Consider the following 20,352-nt stretch of genomic DNA (forward strand, 5'->3'; position numbering starts at 1 on the left):
GAAACACGACACGGACCCAGTCCACCTCCGACGTCGATCCTGTGCCTTGTAGTTCCAACTGTTCCGAACCGCTGTTTCTCACCAGCCCTTTCCCAAGAGAGCACACAAACCAAGACCACACGCCTGTGACCAAGCCGGAACAAGGAGGAAATGCGACTAACTCCAACCAGCGCCAGGACAGAGAGAGAGAGAGAGAGAGAGAGAGACAAAATGGCAAGACCGCGTTCGTTTTGCCTTCAGCTCTCCCGAATGTTCCACGCTGACGTCACACTCTGTCCAATCACCGATCTTGACTCGATCATGAATGCCGGGGCGTGGCCTCCCCGTTACGAGTCATCGGGGGTGGAGTCCAATCTTCGGGAATGTTCGGATGATGTCGTTCCCTTGCCAATCGGAAATTGTGCTGGATGCTGGTTAGCCCTGGCGGTGTTGGGAGCGAATGAGTCCATTTACAGTACGATTGTTGTCGCTGTAATGGTGGCCCTTTTTGATGCAATAACAATGAAGTGAAAAATCACAGGGCAATTATACACTGGGGTTTATCCTTAAGCCCTACCTATTTAACATAGCTCCACCCCTCGTATGGAGACACATATACGATCTTATTTGGACAGTCGGCCTAACTTAATTTACATAGAGATGGGTTCTTCTTCTTGGCGACACTCGGAGCATTCTAAACCTACACAATTCTATCTCGGCCAAGGTATTTAATCTCTACCACAAAACATAACAGTATCCGCGTGTGTGTGTGTAAGAGTGTGTGCACCTATATGTGTGTGCAAGTTGCTATTGTTGACTATCTGCACACATGGGTGGGTTCAGGAGATTTAACGGAGATCTTCCCGGTCTCAATGTATCCACCTCCCTTGGTTTGTGTTTGTGTGTGGCATGTTTTTTGTGGACTTCTGTTGGAGTTTTCTGATGTGGAATATGATGCACCGAAATGATCGTTATGATCTCCTGAGTTGATTCGGATAATTAATTACAAATAATCCGGAAGAATTTCCATGTGTCTAAACGCACGCCATGTTAAGGTGTATAGAGCAGCTTAATCATTCCTTCGACGGCCTGGCCTTATAATTAAAAACTTAATAACATCAACAATGATAATATTGTAACAAAGTATATATTCATTAATACTCATATTAACTACAATAATTATATTAGTATTATTTGGCAATAATAATAACGAATGTATAATTACTGCGCAGCCCAAGAACGTCTGTGCTTTGTGAAAGGTAAGCTAATTAAATGCTCAAGCAGTAGCTACATCAGGCAGATATGATATAAGGCTGTGAAAACCAATGAACATTTGGTCCAATGGACGCAACGGATCCACTGAACATCATTGCAATCCGTGTACTTGGGAAACTTGTTTGTATGAAGGTAGAAGGTAGACCATAATGTAGGAAGGTAGATCATAATGTATGAAGTACACTACATGATCAAAAGTATTCGGACCCCCCTTCTAATTAGTGGATTCAGCTGTTTCAGCCACACCCATTGCTGACAGGTATATATAATCAAGCACACAGCCATGCAATCTCCATAGCCAAACATTGACAGGAGAATGGGCCGTACTGAAGAGCTCAGTGACTTTCAACGTGGTATCGTCATAGGATGCCACCTTTCCAACCAGTCAGTTCATCAAATTTCTGCCCTGCTAGAGCTGCCCTGGTAAACTGTAAGTGCTGTTATTTTGAAGTGGAAACGTCTAGGAGCAACAACAGCTCAGACGTGAAGTGGTAGGCCACACAAGCTCACAGAACGGGACCGCCGAGTGCTGAATCGCATATCGCATTTAAAAAATCGTCTTTCCCCAGTTGCAACACTCTACCAAGTTCCAAACTTCCTCTGGAAGCAAAGTCAACACAACAACTGTTCGTTGGGAGCTTCATGAAATGGGTTTCCATGGCCGAGCAGCCGCACACAAACCTAAGATCACCATGCGCAATGCCAAGCGTCAGCTGGAGTGGTGTAAAGCTCGCCGCCATTGGACTCTGGAACAGTGGAAACGCGTTCTCTGGAGTGATGAATCACGCTTCACCATCTGGCAGTCCAACGGACAAATCTGCATTTGGTGGATGCCAGGAGAACGCTACCTGCCCGAATGCATAGTGCCAACTGTAAAGTTTGGTGGAGGAGGAATAATGGTCGGGCTGTTCCAGTTCCAGTTCTTAGATCCAGTGAAGGGAAATCTTAACGCCACAGCATACAATGACATTCTGGACGATTGTGTGCTTCAACTTTGTGGTAACAGTTTGGGGAAGGCCCTTTCCTGTTTCAGTGTGACAATGTCCCCATGCACAAAGTTAGGTCCATACAGAAATGGTTTGTCGAGATCAGTGTGGAAGAACTTGACTGGCCTGCACAGAGCCCTGACCTCAAACCCATTGGACACCTTTGGGATGAATTGGAATGCCGAGTGTGAGCCAGGCCTAATTGTCCAACATCAGTGCCCGACCTCACGAATGCTCTTGTGGCTGAATGGAAGCAAATACCTGCATAAAAATGAATTTTTTTGATATCTAGGTGCTCTGTGGGGCATTCTGAGGGGGTTTTTTTTTCTTTCTTTAATTGCCTATTTTTTGGGGTGAAAATTGGTAACTTATTACCCAGAAAATGGGCCAAGTTCGGGGATCCGCGCCTCATTACCAGTCCCATTAGGTTCCAGTGTGACTTCAAAATATCTCAATAGCTTAGTTTTACATATGGATAATGAGGAACAGAACAGGAACGAAAATCATTAGGATTTTATCCCTAATTATTTATTTGCTTGTTAACAAAGAAACAAAACAAACTAAACTAAAACATGCAAGTTTTATGCAGGCGGTTTTACTAATCGAGTGAGATTGTTGCTGCTGTTTTCGTGCAATCAGAATATGGAATCGGGGCACAGTTCGTGACAACGCCACTCGCATATCATCGGACACATCAAGTCGATTTCTCCACTTTGATTTCAGGTTCAATAATGCAGATATCTGTTTCACAGATATACATATTTATTATATATTTAAAGTTGATATTTCATTGAATTTATTACAATTCATTATTATTATTTACTAGGGCATGCCCGTACTATATATATATCTAAAATTATATCCCCCCCCCTATTTACATGAAATGGTTTGGTCCAAAGCGAACGGCTTGCGAGTGGTGACAATCCCCCCCCTCTATTTACATGCAATGGTTCGGTCCAAAGCGAACGGCTTCCGGAGTTTGGTAAAGAAATCGCCATCGCGTACACAAACGCGCAGGAAAGCGAATGAATCGCAAATTCGTTTTTATTAGTTGTAAAACATAATGCCCAATTATTCAATTAGCGCCAACGTATTTTGGCTGTTTGCAATTTAATCGCAAGGCAAAGTAGAAAGAGAAGAGGGAAAAAAAGAAAAGCCTTGCCTTGCTGCAAACAGCTGCTGCAAACAACAACAACATGGAAGGCTGCACTGTCCGGAAGTTGGCATATCGCAGTTACGATTATTTTAGTGTTAATGGCCAATTATTCAATTAGCGCCAACGTATTTTGGCTGTTTGCAATTTAATCGCAAGGAAAAGTAGAAAGAGAAGAGGGAAAAAAAGAAAAGCCTTGCATTAACGCATTAACGCTTGCATTGCATTAACGGTTCGGCACACGTGATAGCTCGCTGCTCTCTGATTGGTTGAAGCGTTTTTTGGACATAGCTCGGTAGGTACTTGTCCGATTAATTACAAACCTTGAAAAGGCACATCCTCGGGTCCCCAGCAATATACCTGGCAAGTTTCAAGTATATCGGACCCGTGGTTGTCGAGAAACAGCGGTCACAGACACACAGACAGACACACAGAGATTGCTGGAATTATAGATAGATTACGAGTCCCATACCCCCAGATTTTGGTCCCCATACCCCCACGGGGTATGGATACCCCAGGTTAAGAACCCCAGATCTAGTGCAAAGTCTTCCCAGAAGAGTTGAGGCTGTTATAGCAGCAAAGGGGGGGGGGGGGGGGGGACCAACTCCATATTAATGCCCATGATTTTGGAATGAGATTCTCGATCTTTGGGTGTCCACATACTTTTGGGCATATAGTGTAGATCATAATGTATGAAGGTAGACCATAATGTATGAAGGGAGACCATAATGTATGTATGAAGGTAGACCATAATGTATGTATGAAGATAGACCATAATGTATGAAGGTAGACCATAATGTATGTATGAAGGTAGATCATAATGTATGAAGGTAGACCATAATGTATGTATGAAGGTAGATCATAATGTATGAAGGTAGACCATAATGTATGTATGAAGGTAGATCATAATGTATGAAGGTAGATCATAATGTATGAAGGTAGACCATAATGTATGAAGGTAGATCATAATGTATGAAGGTAGACCATAATGTATGAAAGGAGACCATAATGTATGAAGGTAGACCATAATGTATGAAGGTAGACCATAATGTATGTATGAAGGTAGACCCTAATGGATGAAGGTAGACCATAATGTATGTATGAAGGTAGATCATAATATATGAAGGTAGACAATAATGTATGTATGAAGGTAGACCATAATGTATGAAGATAGACCATAATGTATGAAGGGAGACCATAATGTATGTATGAAGGTAGACCATAATGTATAAAGGGAGACCATAATGTATGAAGGGAGACCATAATGTATGTATGAAGGTAGACCATAATGTATGAAGGTAGATCATAATGTATGAAGGGAGACCATAATGTATGAAGGTAGATCATAATGTATAAAGGGAGACCATAATGTATGAAGGTAGATCATAATGTATGAAGGTAGACCATAATGTATAAAGGGAGACCATAATGTATGTATGAAGGTAGACCATAATGTATGAAGGGAGACCATAATGTATGAAGGTAGACCATAATGTATGAAGGTAGACCATAATGTATGAAGGGAGACCATAATGTATGTATGAAGGTAGACCATAATGTATGAAGGGAGACCATAATGTATGTATGAAGGTAGACCATAATGTATGAAGGTAGACCATAATGTATGAAGGGAGACCATAATGTATGAAGGTAGATCATAATGTATAAAGGGAGACCATAATGTATGAAGGTAGATCATAATGTATGAAGGTAGACCATAATGTATGTATGAAGGTAGACCCTAATGGATGAAGGTAGACCATAATGTATGTATGAAGGTAGATCATAATATATGAAGGTAGACAATAATGTATGTATGAAGGTAGACCATAATGTATGAAGATAGACCATAATGTATGAAGGGAGACCATAATGTATGTATGAAGGTAGACCATAATGTATAAAGGGAGACCATAATGTATGTATGAAGGCAGACCATAATGTATGAAGGGAGACCATAATGTATGTATGAAGGTAGACCATAATGTATGAAGGTAGATCATAATGTATGAAGGGAGACCATAATGTATGAAGGTAGATCATAATGTATAAAGGGAGACCATAATGTATGAAGGTAGATCATAATGTATGAAGGTAGACCATAATGTATAAAGGGAGACCATAATGTATGTATGAAGGTAGACCATAATGTATGAAGGGAGACCATAATGTATGAAGGTAGACCATAATGTATGAAGGTAGACCATAATGTATGAAGGGAGACCATAATGTATGTATGAAGGTAGACCATAATGTATGAAGGGAGACCATAATGTATGTATGAAGGTAGACCATAATGTATGAAGGTAGACCATAATGTATGAAGGGAGACCATAATGTATGAAGGTAGATCATAATGTATAAAGGGAGACCATAATGTATGAAGGTAGATCATAATGTATGAAGGTAGACCATAATGTATGTATGAAGGTAGACCCTAATGGATGAAGGTAGACCATAATGTATGTATGAAGGTAGATCATAATATATGAAGGTAGACAATAATGTATGTATGAAGGTAGACCATAATGTATGAAGATAGACCATAATGTATGAAGGGAGACCATAATGTATGTATGAAGGTAGACCATAATGTATAAAGGGAGACCATAATGTATGTATGAAGGCAGACCATAATGTATGAAGGGAGACCATAATGTATGTATGAAGGTAGACCATAATGTATGAAGGTAGATCATAATGTATGAAGGGAGACCATAATGTATGAAGGTAGATCATAATGTATAAAGGGAGACCATAATGTATGAAGGTAGATCATAATGTATGAAGGTAGACCATAATGTATAAAGGGAGACCATAATGTATGTATGAAGGTAGACCATAATGTATGAAGGGAGACCATAATGTATGAAGGTAGACCATAATGTATGAAGGTAGACCATAATGTATGAAGGGAGACCATAATGTATGTATGAAGGTAGACCATAATGTATGAAGGGAGACCATAATGTATGTATGAAGGTAGACCATAATGTATGAAGGTAGATCATAATGTATAAAGGGAGACCATAATGTATGAAGGTAGATCATAATGTATGAAGGTAGACCATAATGTATGTATGAAGGTAGACCCTAATGGATGAAGGTAGACCATAATGTATGTATGAAGGTAGATCATAATATATGAAGGTAGACAATAATGTATGTATGAAGGTAGACCATAATGTATGAAGATAGACCATAATGTATGAAGGGAGACCATAATGTATGTATGAAGGTAGACCATAATGTATAAAGGGAGACCATAATGTATGTATGAAGGCAGACCATAATGTATGAAGGGAGACCATAATGTATGTATGAAGGTAGACCATAATGTATGAAGGTAGATCATAATGTATGAAGGGAGACCATAATGTATGAAGGTAGATCATAATGTATAAAGGGAGACCATAATGTATGAAGGTAGATCATAATGTATGAAGGTAGACCATAATGTATAAAGGGAGACCATAATGTATGTATGTATGAAGGTAGACCATAATGTATGAAGGGAGACCATAATGTATGAAGGTAGACCATAATGTATGAAGGTAGACCATAATGTATGAAGGTAGACCATAATGTATGAAGGGAGACCATAATGTATGTATGAAGGTAGACCATAATGTATGAAGGGAGACCATAATGTATGTATGAAGGTAGACCATAATGTATGAAGGGAGACCATAATGTATGAAGGTAGATCATAAATGTATAAAGGGAGACCATAATGTATGAAGGTAGATCATAATGTATGAAGGTAGACCATAATGTATAAAGGGAGACCATAATGTATGTATGAAGGTAGACCATAATGTATGAAGGTAGACCATAATGTATGAAGGGAGACCATAATGTATGAAGGTAGATCATAATGTATAAAAGGAGACCATAATGTATGAAGGTAGATCATAATGTATGAAGGTAGACCATAATGTATAAAGGGAGACCATAATGTATGTATGAAGGTAGACCATAATGTATGAAGGGAGACCATAATGTATGAAGGTAGACAATGTATGAAGGTAGACCATAATGTATGAAGGGAGACCATAATGTATGAAGGGAGACCATAATGTATGAAGGTAGACCATAATGTATGAAGGTAGACCATAATGTATGAAGGTAGATCATAATGTATGAAGGGAGGCCATAATGTATGTATGAAGGTAGACCATAATGTATGAAGGGAGACCATAATGTATGTATGAAGGTAGACCATAATGTATGTATAAAGGTAGACCATAATGTATGTATAAAGGGAGACCATAATGTATGTATGAAGGTAGACCATAATGTATGAAGGGAGACCATAATGTATGTATGAAGGTAGACCATAATGTAAAGGTCGATCATAATGGATGTTTTAGGTTTTGGGACAAAATAAAAACGATTTCCATTGAGGTAAAGCTGAAGAGGAAGATTCTCCAAAAGGGCAAATACCCCCAACAGGGCGTCCATTCATGGGCTTGGGGCTCCAAGGCTCCGGACACAGAGCTGTGAACTCGACTGCGACAGATGGGATGGTGATCCTAAATTCCTAAACGGTGTCGGTGGTTTTCTTGGTTCAGTCTGCGTGAAGAAGGAGCCAGGAACGACCGTCGTGCAACTAAGTCGCCTCCATTACTCCGGGTCTCCGGCTCACCCAGCGATCCTCATACCTGCGCACCCTCGCTCGTGCTTGCCAATCGTACCTGCAGGTTAAGACATGAAGGTTTCTCTCATGTTCCTGGGATTTTGGACATTTTCTGCTTTTTCGCCGTTTCGAGTTCTCCCAGCAGAATCCATCACTTTGTCATCACGTGAGAGTGGAATAGAGGCGCGAACTCCTCCAGGTGTACCTACCTCACCACTTCCCACCAATAACAGTGAGTCGTGCTATAATCAAACCTCTTTGTTCGCTCATTCGTTTCTAGATTACTTTAAGATTCCTCCATTCATATTCCAGGTGCGCGCCTCTGTGAGCAGAGCAAGCCCGTGGACCTGTTGTTCATCATCGACAGTTCCCGCAGCGTGCTTCTGCCGCAGTTTCACCAGGTGAAGCGCTTCATTACTGACGTCATCAGCGTCCTACCCATTGGTCCGTTGGCCACACGTGTCGGCATCGTCCAGTACGGCAGCACGGTGCACAGCGAGTTCTCGTTGCGGGATCATTGGCACAAGGTCGTTCGTCTGACTCCGCGACATCGTTTTACTCCTCATGACGTCATTGCATACCTGTCTCACCTTTTTGCACCGATGTACTGATTCTGATATCTTGACAAGCGTTGCACTAGGTGGTTTGCCATTGCTTTCCCAGCAGTAATTATGGCTGTAATTTGTGAAACACCAGGATGACAGTTTATACCTGGGTCGGGATTCGAGCCCAGGCTAGACAGCTTTGAGGTGAGTGTGCGCACCTCCAGATTGGACCATCCTGTCTGTGAAACACCAGGATGACAGTTTATACCTGGGTCAGGATTCGATCCCAGGCTAGACAGCTTTGAGGTGAGTGTGCGTGCGCACCTCCAGATTGGACCATCCTGCCTGTGAAACACCAGGATGACAGTTTATACCTGGGTCGGGATTCGATCCCAGGGTAGACAGCTTTGAGGTGAGTGTGCGCACCTCCAGATTGGACCATCCTGTCTGTGAAACACCAGGATGACAGTTTATACCTGGGTCAGGATTCGATCCCAGGCTAGACAGCTTTGAGGTGAGTGTGCGCACCTCCAGATTGGACCATCCTGCCTGTGAAACACCAGGATGACAGTTTATACCTGGGTCAGGATTCGATCCCAGGCTAGACAGCTTTGAGGTGAGCGTGCGCACCTCCAGATTGGACCATCCTGCCTGTGAAACACCAGGATGACAGTTTATACCTGGGTCAGGATTCGATCCCAGGCTAGACAGCTTTGAGGTGAGCGTGCGCACCTCCAGATTGGACCATCCTGCCTGTGAAACACCAGGATGACAGTTTATACCTGGGTCAGGATTCGATCCCAGGCTAGACAGCTTTCAGGTGAGCGTGCGTACCTCCAGATTGGACCATCCTGCCTGTGAAACACCAGGATGACAGTTTATACCTGGGTCAGGATTCGATCCCAGGCTAGACAGCTTTCAGGTGAGCGTGCGTACCTCTAGGCCATCCTTGCAGTCCTTTGGATAATGCAGGAGAACATCCACGAAATTAAAATGAATTGTTTAAAATTAAATAAATTTCAGTGTTTAGGGCTTTGGCGACAATGTCAGAATTACCTTTTGATGCATCCTCACCTTATTAGCCTGACCTTCACACAGGTGGAGGTTTGCAGTTATTCCTGCGTGAGTGCGTGCGTCTGTCCGGGCATAACGTTTTTACCCTTCCAGGTTTTGTCATCACCTTTTCAACATACTGTTACAGACACGACTTTGATGTTAAGGTGGGCCGAGCGGAATGGCCGTCGTGTCCGCACAAATTACCCGATTGTACTCGAACGTCGACGAAGCCGCGCTACGCTGGCTCAATAGGAAAGAGAAGACACCCGGCTGGGTTATAATGACACAATACGACACCAGGGGTTCAGTTCTCAAGACCTCCGGAGGAGGTTATATTCGTGCGGAAGGTCAGATTACAGGGACGAGAGGTACATCATAGGAAGACAGGCACTTAGACACAACCGTATATTATTCCCGACAGACCACAGAGAAACAGGACAAAAACTGACTCACACGGGGATTGATGACAAGGAAAGCGGGTATTCGATGGCCAGCACAAGGTGCACCTTGTGCTCAGGGACAGGATGGCGCGGCCCAACAGATGCAGGAGGTCTCTCAGCGCTCGAGGTGGCGTCTTGTCGTCTCAAGCTGGGGGCGCATCTGACGTCACGTCCGGCAAGCGGCTGCGTATATCCGGCGGGGAGTGACACGCCCTCGGCTCGTTAGCTCCGCCCAGATGGAATCGGTCCGCCCTTCTTATTGGGTGCGGGGGGGGGTTTACCAGGCTCCGCCCTTGACGAGGAGCTGACAGCCAGCCCCTTCGTGGTAACCCCGTGGGGCGCATGGATAATGGCGGCTAACCGAGCCGGAGGGAGGACGCACACTCCCCGCGCGCGCCGTTGTTGTAGTTGTTGTTGTTGTAGCTGTAGTTGTTGTTGTTGTTGTTGTAGCTGTAGTTGTTGTTGTTGTTGTTGTTTGGGGAAGAAGATGGGAGGAGGTATGGGAAGGTCCTAAACTCACTACTGGTGCCATATAATCACATTCTGGTGCAACGAAGAGTCATAATTAATGGAAACGAGGCCTTAACTGACATAGATTAAGAATAACTAGGAAGATGTCCGAAAGTTGTCTACGTGTGGTGCGGTGGACCTGGGCACGACATTTAATGGGGGAATAAGGGGAAGGTCGGCTCTACTGATTGTTATTTACATGCAATGGGACTAGGGAATGGGGGATTGGGGAAAGTTGGGGAGTATCGGAGAAAATAGGGGAATATTTACAAGCGGATATGGAGGCCAAATTCCATATTCGCAACATTGCACCCTTCTCTACCCTCGGGGCGTCCCGACCCGATAAATTTTTACCTACTTTAGTGTGGCACGCAATGTAGTTCCCTCTACTATTAACTCTACCCTGAGTGCGACAGTTTTACAGATATTCACAAATGAGTAAATATGTCCCCCTGCGACGTTGCACCCTTCTCCTCACAGAACCACACCCACAGGATAACCGAATCCGGAAAGAATTCTCAAACTAAACATACAGCCGGTAGGGAGCATTATTTACAAGACTATGCTGCTATTTACACTACGATCCAGGACCTGTTTTTGGAGGAACACATGCAGATGTTATGCATAGAGAGAGCGCGCTTGCCAGCATCGATACACCAACCCACGAGTGCTCTGTGGCCGACGGCCTTTAATAACGTGCAGAGCACCCTTCCCGAGCATCAAAAGCACCACCCCACCACCAATCGGTGCAGTCACCATTGTTCATTGGAATAAAAATAAATTCGACAACCCCTAACCCTGCAGGTGTCTCTTGCTCTTCTTGTGGTGCACTTGGTGTTAATTAACAGTGGTTCACCTTTATGGCATAGGTGCCACGTTGACCCATAGGTCCTTCCACGGGTGGTGCTTGGCCGCAAAAGAGCTGCGGTCCATTGTGGGTGGCCACAACCATTGCGGTCCATATGGTGTATCGATCCAGGCAGCCAACAGCGAAAGTGCAGGCCCACAACTGCGTAGCCAGCACCTCTCTCTCCTCTCTCTCTACCCCAAAGCCAGATCCTCGGAGGTGGGAGACAAAAGAAGAAACAAGTGAGTAAGGTGGTAAGGGCGCAAAAGTGCACGCAATATAAGGTAACGCACACTGGGGGCACATGGGAACCAGGTGAGACAGGTACGTTCCTATCGTACGCCCCCCCCCCCACCAGGTAACCTACATGGCCCCTCCCTTACCCCTTACTGTATCCACAAAACACAACACTACCCATAAACATCTACTTTACAAATCAACAAACATCCCTACTGTCTTCCCCGTTCCTCCCATAAACCAAATTCGTCTTCTCTCCCTCCTAACCAATCAAATTTGCCATTTTCAACTCTCCTCAAAATTTGCCATCTCCAACTCAACATCATAATTTGCCATCACCAATTCATCATCAGTCCCTCCTAGGGAGGGAGAGATGGAATCACTCCAATGTCTCATCCACGTCGTGATGCGTCTCACAAATCCTCACAGCAATCCTTACTTCTGCACAGAACAAAGAAAACACAGGTGTGGAGTCATCATCATCACCTCAGGAAAGTGGCTGCGTATGGTGCGACAGGTTCTTCAATCCTAACTATTTCCTAAATGACTTTAACAACTTTACACTACCCGGGGTCTTTCTCCGGCCAAACCATTGGCCCTCTTACACTATGGGTTCTAAAAACCAATTCCCATTGGCCAAACTGTGGTGCTCTTCAATTTGGGGTCTCACTCCCCCGATTCATCTCCCGGTGCCCTCGCACAATTTCTGGGCTGCGGCGTGTACCTCTCCCAGTGGGTCTACCCACCTGCACACCTCCACCACTGCAGTTGCCTCCGAGCTTACCTGCTCCTCACCCTAACCTAACTACCTGGGGAAGGCCCTCTGGCTCTCTCCCCACTCCGTGCCCTCTCTGGCACTGGGCTGCCCGATCCACACCCGGGATCCTCAGGCACCCACTCACAACTACCGGCTCCCAGAGCCCACCTGCGGCCTCACCTGGCCGACATCCTCACAGTGGTGGAGTGCCCAACCAACTACACACACTAACAGGCTACACGCCCAGCCATTTCCACAACACTAATGCACCCATCCACAACACCATTCTGCAACCGCACCACAAATGCCAATATCCAACCACAATTTACCTGTACCCTCTACCTAACACTTACACTACCCGCCCCGGGTACTCGTGAAAGGGGTCCACTCTTCCCCCATCCACACCTTCGCACCACGCACACCACTCCATACCACTTACTCCAACTCTCTCCACACACCTGTACTTGCACCCTGTGCTCTCACACCTGGTGCCACCTGCACCCTTCTCTCCCCAAGCGCATTCGCGCTGATCCACACACTCACTACTCATACACGGCTCCACACACCTGTCCAGTTGCACACCTGTGCAATCACACCTGTTCAATTCTCACACACACGGCATCATCTCAGCTAACTACTCCCTTCTGAAACTTGCGCTTCCCAGTCGTCCCTTTAAACTATTGCGCTCCCACGTCATTATCATCCATACTAATCTACCTGCGTCCCCACTACAGGTATCAGTCACTAACTAAACTTAACGTTACCTAAGGTCATCTTCTCTAGATCCCTACACACAATATCCTAACCCACCCGGGCTAGTTTTCACTGCCATACACCCCATAAGCTATTGCTCCTTTGCCCCCCCTCATGGGAAGGATGGTGGATTTGCCATCCCACCACATCGGGGGTCTCTCACTACCAATTTCGCACATCAAATTGCAACAAATTAAAAATTTGCCAATCACTGCCCATCATCTGCCAATCACTACTGCCAATCCCTTGCCAATCATCAAATTTTGTTTTTCTCTAATTTTGGGGCCAAAACACTAACCTCATCACCCAGTCTACTCACTAATACCTCTCGGTGCGCCAATCCCTGTCCAAAGCCCGGCTTCGTAAAGCCAAGCAATGGATGCTGGTTGTTTTGTGCCAGCGGCTGAATGCGTCCGGCACTCGGTGCAGGGACGGGGGCTTACCCGGGCCGAGATCCCACGCATCACCTCGGCGTGGAGCCATCCAATGTCCCGATCTCGACCTGCCGGCACGTCTCAACAAAAAGTGGTCGCCATAACGACCCTTCCTATCCAGCTGCCCGCTCCGCCTAGTGGAGCACGGACGCGGCCGTCCCACGCGAGGCCCAGCGTGGATCGCGCACGGCGGTCCTTTCGAACCCGCCGTGGCTCGGATCCCCGCTGGTTCTCGCGGCACGCGAAGCCCGGCACGCACCGAGGGCCCGATTCGGCTATAAGTCGTTCTAAACTCGACCCCGTCTAACGTCGATGCTTCACCTGGACGCTTACACCCCGCAGCCCGTTCCTTGCTCACACATCCAGCCGTGCCCATGCTCCTCGTACCTTTCCTTACACACCCAGGTACACCCATTCCACTCACAGCCTTGGTCACACACCTGACCACCGAACACTTTGGCACACATTCGTTGCTCGCACACCTCACCAATACACCGCTTCGCGCCCCCTCCTCGGTCACCTCCTCTGTGACAATCACGGGTGTGCCCTCATTCGCACACCCAACCACGTGCCTCACCACCAACTCCAGCGTGCATTCCCACTCACGCTCTACCATTCCAGGTGTGCATCCTTCCATCCCAGGTGTACATCCTCGCTCACCTGTCACAACTAACTCACGCTCCTTGTCACTCTCACTACTTTCACCTCCATTCTTGACAGCGCACTCACCCTTACTCTTGACAGCGCACTCTTTCCTCGTGCACCTGTCCGTCACACACCTTTCTCGCGCACACTCTCCCGTTACACCCTCTGTAACACTCACCACAGGTGGACACTCTTCCTTACTTCTGACAGCGCACTCTTTCCTCATGCACCTGTCCGTCACACACCTTTCTCGCGCACACTCTCCCGTTACACCCTCTGTAACACTCACCACAGGTGTGCATTCTTCCTTGCCTTTGACAGCGCACTCTTTCCTCATGCACCCGTCCGTTACACACCTCTCTCGCGCACACTCTCCCGTCACACCCTCTGCAACACTCACCACACCGCGCTTCCATGTGCCCCCTCGCACACGCGCTACGACCGACTCATTCTCGCCAGCACCCTCACTACTCCTTGGCACGCACTTTTTCCTCACACACCCCAGAGTCGGACTTTCTCGCACACCTCCTCTTTCGCACACCAGACCTGTCGCACACTTCACCCACGGCCTCTCACGAACACCCGGGTCCATCTCGACCCCCAAGCTTCTTAAATCCCCTGGCGCATCATACGCACGACCATATTGGTCACCACTTACACCGGGTCCTCTTCCTCTTCGCTTCTCCTCCATCACCTGCGAATCCCTCATCCGGTTAATGAGCACATCATCACGATCCGAACACAGACTTTGGACCAATTCTTTTATCTCCTCTTTTATCTCTTTCTTATTCCCTCTCCGTCGCTTCTTAATTTCGCTCATCCCTTCTTCCACTTCTTCTAATTTGTGCTTCACCTCTTTTATTCCCCGGTACGTCTCCTCAAGCTCATCCTCTAAGGCTACCTTGACCGTTTCCAGGTGCGTCCTCACCTGCCGGTCCTTCGTCTCCATTACCTCTATCACCTCGTCCAACCTCGTTGTCAGTCCCTCACGTACCATCTGACATTCCCTCTTTGTCGCTATCAAGTCGTTTTTAATTTCTTTTTGTGTCGCCTTTAAACCTCCTAATACCGCAGTGTTCCTTTGAACCTGCTCCACTAACTCCGTTTGTCCCACCGTCAGCTGCTCCACCTCCTGCGTCAGGTCCTCTATGCCCCCTTGTAACTTTACAGTCGCCTTTCTCACCTCCTTTTCCATGTGCTCCTCACAGTGCCTCACCTCCTCGCGCACTCCTCCGACTTCCTCACTCACTCCTCTTCTGATCTCCTCTCCCATCACTTGCATCTCCTGCCCAGATGCCACCCTCATCTGCTCCATTTCCTCCCTGTGAGCATCCAGTTTGGTTTCTACCCCCATTCTGACCCCCTCTATCTGCTGCCCCATTTGGTTAACTTCCCTTTCCGCTTGGTCCCTCATGTCCCTCAATTTGCCTTCCATACTGTTTTCTAACCCCTCTAACCCTTTTTTCACTCCCTCTATCTGATTCTCCTGGGCAGCCATTCTATTTTCTACCCCCATTAACCCATTTTTCACTTCTTTTATCCCGTTGTCTAACCCCTCAAAATTATTGTCTAACTTCCCAATTTTCTTGTCTAACTCCTCAAAATTATTGTCTAACTTCTCACCGGTACCCCTCATTTGGCCCTCCAATCGCTCACCCTGAGCATCCATCCGGTTTCCCAACCGCTCACCCAATCGCTCATTATTAGCCCTCGTTTCCTCCCTCATTTTCTCGCTATTCTGGGCCATAAGGGCCTTCATTTGTATGAAAAAAAGGCCCTAATCCATCGGGGGCGCTGCCACGGTCGCTGGCGCGGTGATCAGCGAGGCGCCATTTTGCGCGCCCGCTTCTTCGTGCGTGACGGCGCTATTTTGCGAACCTGCCGCCCTCACTGCTTCGCTCTCCTCCTGTCCCTCATTTTGGTCCTGGATCGACCCTACCTCACTCTCCCCTACCGGACCCCAGCCGTCTTGATCCGCCATAGCGCGACTTGCAAAATTCGAGTTTCGTAAAACAAAACAAATTTCGGCCGCTCCAAATTTTGACCAAATTTTTTTTTTCCTCTATTCGTTTTTTCTTTTTTTCCAAAATTTGGTCGGGCCTCGAATCTCACTCCCGACACCAATTGTTACAGACACGACTTTGATGTTAAGGTGGGCCGAGCGGAATGGCCGTCGTGTCCGCACAAATTACCCGATTGTACTCGAACGTCGACGAAGCCGCGCTACGCTGGCTCAATAGGAAAGAGAAGACACCCGGCTGGGTTATAATGACACAATACGACACCAGGGGTTCAGTTCTCAAGACCTCCGGAGGAGGTTATATTCGTGCGGAAGGTCAGATTACAGGGACGAGAGGTACATCATAGGAAGACAGGCACTTAGACACAACCTTATATTATTCCCGACAGACCACAGAGAAACAGGACAAAAACTGACTCACACGGGGATTGATGACAAGGAAAGCGGGTATTCGATGGCCAGCACAAGGTGCACCTTGTGCTCAGGGACAGGATGGCGCGGCCCAACAGATGCAGGAGGTCTCTCAGCGCTCGAGGTGGCGTCTTGTCGTCTCAAGCTGGGGGCGCATCTGACGTCACGTCCGGCAAGCGGCTGCGTATATCCGGCGGGGAGTGACACGCCCTCGGCTCGTTAGCTCCGCCCAGATGGAATCGGTCCGCCCTTCTTATTGGGTGCGGGGGGGGTTTACCAGGCTCCGCCCTTGATGAGGAGCTGACAGCCAGCCCCTTCGTGGTAACCCCGTGGGGCGCATGGATAATGGCGGCTAACCGAGCCGGAGGGAGGACGCACACTCCCCGCGCGCGCCGTTGTTGTAGTTGTTGTTGTTGTAGCTGTAGTTGTTGTTGTTGTTGTTGTAGCTGTAGTTGTTGTTGTTGTTGTTGTTTGGGGAAGAAGATGGGAGGAGGTATGGGAAGGTCCTAAACTCACTACTGGTGCCATATAATCACATTCTGGTGCAACGAAGAGTCATAATTAATGGAAACGAGGCCTTAACTGACATAGATTAAGAATAACTAGGAAGATGTCCGAAAGTTGTCTACGTGTGGTGCGGTGGACCTGGGCACGACATTTAATGGGGGAATAAGGGGAAGGTCGGCTCTACTGATTGTTATTTACATGCAATGGGACTAGGGAATGGGGGATTGGGGAAAGTTGGGGAGTATCGGAGAAAATAGGGGAATATTTACAAGCGGATATGGAGGCCAAATTCCATATTCGCAACAATACTGTTACAGACGTGGCTTGGATGTTATTTACCGAGCGGTTTTATGGTATGACCACGTCTGCACAAGTTACCCGATTGTGCCCGAACGTTGACTAATCGCGCTATGCTAGACCAATGAAGGAAAAAGAAGACACACGGCTGGAATTAATACGACACGACACCAGGGATACGGTTCTCAAAGGTTGTTATTACAATAATGCGGAAGGTTTAGATTACAGGGACAAGAGGGAAACATAGGAAGGTGGGCACTTAAACACACTTATATTAACCCCAACGGACGACAGATAAACGGGACAAGGCTCACTCACACGGGGTTTGATGCAAAGGACAGGCGGGTAGCGATCGCTCCAGGTGCACCTGGGCTCAGGGCAGGATCACGTACGGTCCAGTTTAAGAGATGCGGTGGAGGTATTGCAGCGCTCGAGGGGTGGCGACTTCTCTCTCCAGGCTGGGGGCGCATCTCACGTCACATCCGGCGCGGGGCCGCGTATATCCGGCGGGGAGTGACACGCCCTCGGCTCGTTAGCTCCGCCTCGTGGAATCGGCACGTTGCTTCTCATTGGGTGCGTGGGGGGGTTACTGGCTCCGCCCCTGACGAGGAGCTGACAGCCAGCCCCTTCGGGGTAACGCCGTGGAGCGTATGGTCATGGCGGGTAACCGAGCCGGTGTGAGGACGCACACTCCCCGCCCCTCTGTTGTTGTAGTCGTAGTTGTAGTTGTAATTGTTGTTGTAGTTGTTGTTATTGTTTGGGGAAGAAGATGGGAGGAGGTATGGGAAAGGTCCTAAACTCACTACTGATGCCATATAATCACATTCTGGTGCAACGAAGAGTCATAATTAATGGAAACGAGGCCTTAACTGACATAGATTAAGAATAACTAGGAAGATGTCCGAAAGTTGGCTACGTGTGGTGCGGTGGACCTGGGCACGACATTTAATGGGGGAATAAGGGGAAGGTCGGCTCTACTGATTGTTATTTACATGCAATGGGACTAGGGAATGGGGGATTGGGGAAAGTTGGGGAGTATTGGAGAAAATAGGGGAATATTTACAAGCGGATATGGAGGCCAAATTCCATATTCGCAACATTGCACCCTTCTCTACCCTCGGGGCGTCCCGACCCGATAAATTTTTACCTACTTTAGTGTGGCACGCAATGTAGTTCCCTCTACTATTAACTCTACCCTGAGTGCGACAGTTTTACAGATATTCACAAATGAGTAAATATGTCCCCCTGCGACGTTGCACCCTTCTCCTCACAGAAACACACCCACAGGATAACCGAATCCGGAAAGAATTCTCAAACTAAACATACAGCCGGTAGGGAGCATTATTTACACGACTACGCTGCTATTTACACTACGATCCAGGACCTGTTTTTGGAGGAACACATGCAGATGTTATGCATAGAGAGAGCGCGCTTGCCAACATCGATACACCAACCCACGAGTGCTCTGTGGCCGACGGCCTTTAATAACGTGCAGAGCACCCTTTCCGAGCATCAACAGCACCACCCCATCACCAATCGGTGCAGTCACCATTGTTCAATGATTAAAAATAAATGCGACAACCCCTAACCCTGCAGGTGTCTCTTGCTCTTCTTGTGGTGCACTTGGTGTCAACTAAAAGTGGTTCACCTGTATGGCATAGGTGCCACGTTGACCCATAGGTCCATCCCCGGGTGGTGCTTGGCCGCAAACGAACTGCGGTCCATTGTGGGTGGCCACAAACATTGCGGTCCATATGGTGTATCGATCCCGGCAGCAAACAGCGAAAGTGCAGGCCCACAACTGCGCAGCCAGCACCTCTCTCTCCTCTCTCTCTACCCCAAAGCCAGATCCTCGGAGGTGGGAGACAAAAGAAGAAACAAGTGAGTAAGGTGGTAAGGGCGCAAAAGTGCACGCAATATAAGGTAATGCACACTGGGGGCACATGGGAACCAGGTGAGACAGGTACGTTCGCATCGTACGCCCCCCCCCCCCCCACCAGGTAACCTACATGGCCCCTCCCTTACCCCTTACTGTATCCACACAACACAACACTACCCATAAACATCTACTTTACAAATCAACAAACATCCCTACTGTCTTCCCCGTTCCTCCCATATACCAAATTCGTCTTCTCTCCCTCCTAACCAATCAAATTTGCCATTTTCAACTCTCATCAAAATTTGCCATCTCCAACTCAACATCAGAATTTGCCATCACCAATTCATCATCAGTCCCTCCTAGGGAGGGAGAGATGGAATCACCCCAATGTCTCATCCACGTCGTGATGCGTCTCACAAATCCTCACAGCAATCTCATTTCCTGCACAAAACAAAGAAAACACAGGTGTGGAGTCATCATCATCACCACAGGTAAGTGGCTGCGTATGGTGCGACAGGTTCATCAATCCTAACTATCTCCTAAATGACTTTAACAACTTTACACTACCCGGGGGCTTTCTCCGGCCAACCCATTGGCCCTCTTACACTATGGGTTCTAAAAACCAATTCCCATTGGCCAAACTGTGGTGCTCTTCAATTTGGGGTCTCACTCCCCCGATTCATCTCCCGGTGCCCTCGTACAATTTCTGGGCTGTGGCGTGTACCTCTCCCAGTGGGTCTACTCACCTGCACACCTCCACCACTGCAGTTGCCTCCGAGCTTACCTGCTCCTTGCCCTAACCTAACTACCTGGGGAAGGCCCTCTGGCACTCTCCCCACTCGGTGCCCTCTCTGGCACTGGGCTACCCGGGTCCATCCTCCGGATCCTCGGGCCCCATCCACAACTCTACCGGCTCCCAGAGCCCACCTGCGGCCTCACCTGGCCGACATCCTCACAGTGGTGGAGTGCCCAACCAACTACA

The 20,352-nt window shown here is 47.3% G+C and overlaps 1 protein-coding gene across 1 annotated transcript in view; it reads left to right on the forward strand.

The window, feature by feature from the left end:
- Positions 1-7,951: 7,951 nt before the first annotated feature.
- The window catches only part of LOC137438400 (matrilin-1), a 52,792-nt gene continuing 40,391 nt past the window's right edge, over positions 7,952-20,352 (forward strand). The window contains exons 1-2 of the mRNA XM_068133519.2: positions 7,952-8,264; positions 8,345-8,559. Coding sequence (XP_067989620.2) covers positions 8,105-8,264; positions 8,345-8,559 — 375 coding nt within the window. The 5' untranslated portion in view covers positions 7,952-8,104. The remainder of the gene's footprint in view (positions 8,265-8,344; positions 8,560-20,352) is intronic.

This window comes from Myxine glutinosa, chromosome 13, assembly GCF_964187855.1.
Source record: "Myxine glutinosa chromosome 13, kmMyxGlut1.1, whole genome shotgun sequence".
In the NCBI taxonomy this organism is placed as follows: domain Eukaryota; kingdom Metazoa; phylum Chordata; class Myxini; order Myxiniformes; family Myxinidae; genus Myxine; species Myxine glutinosa.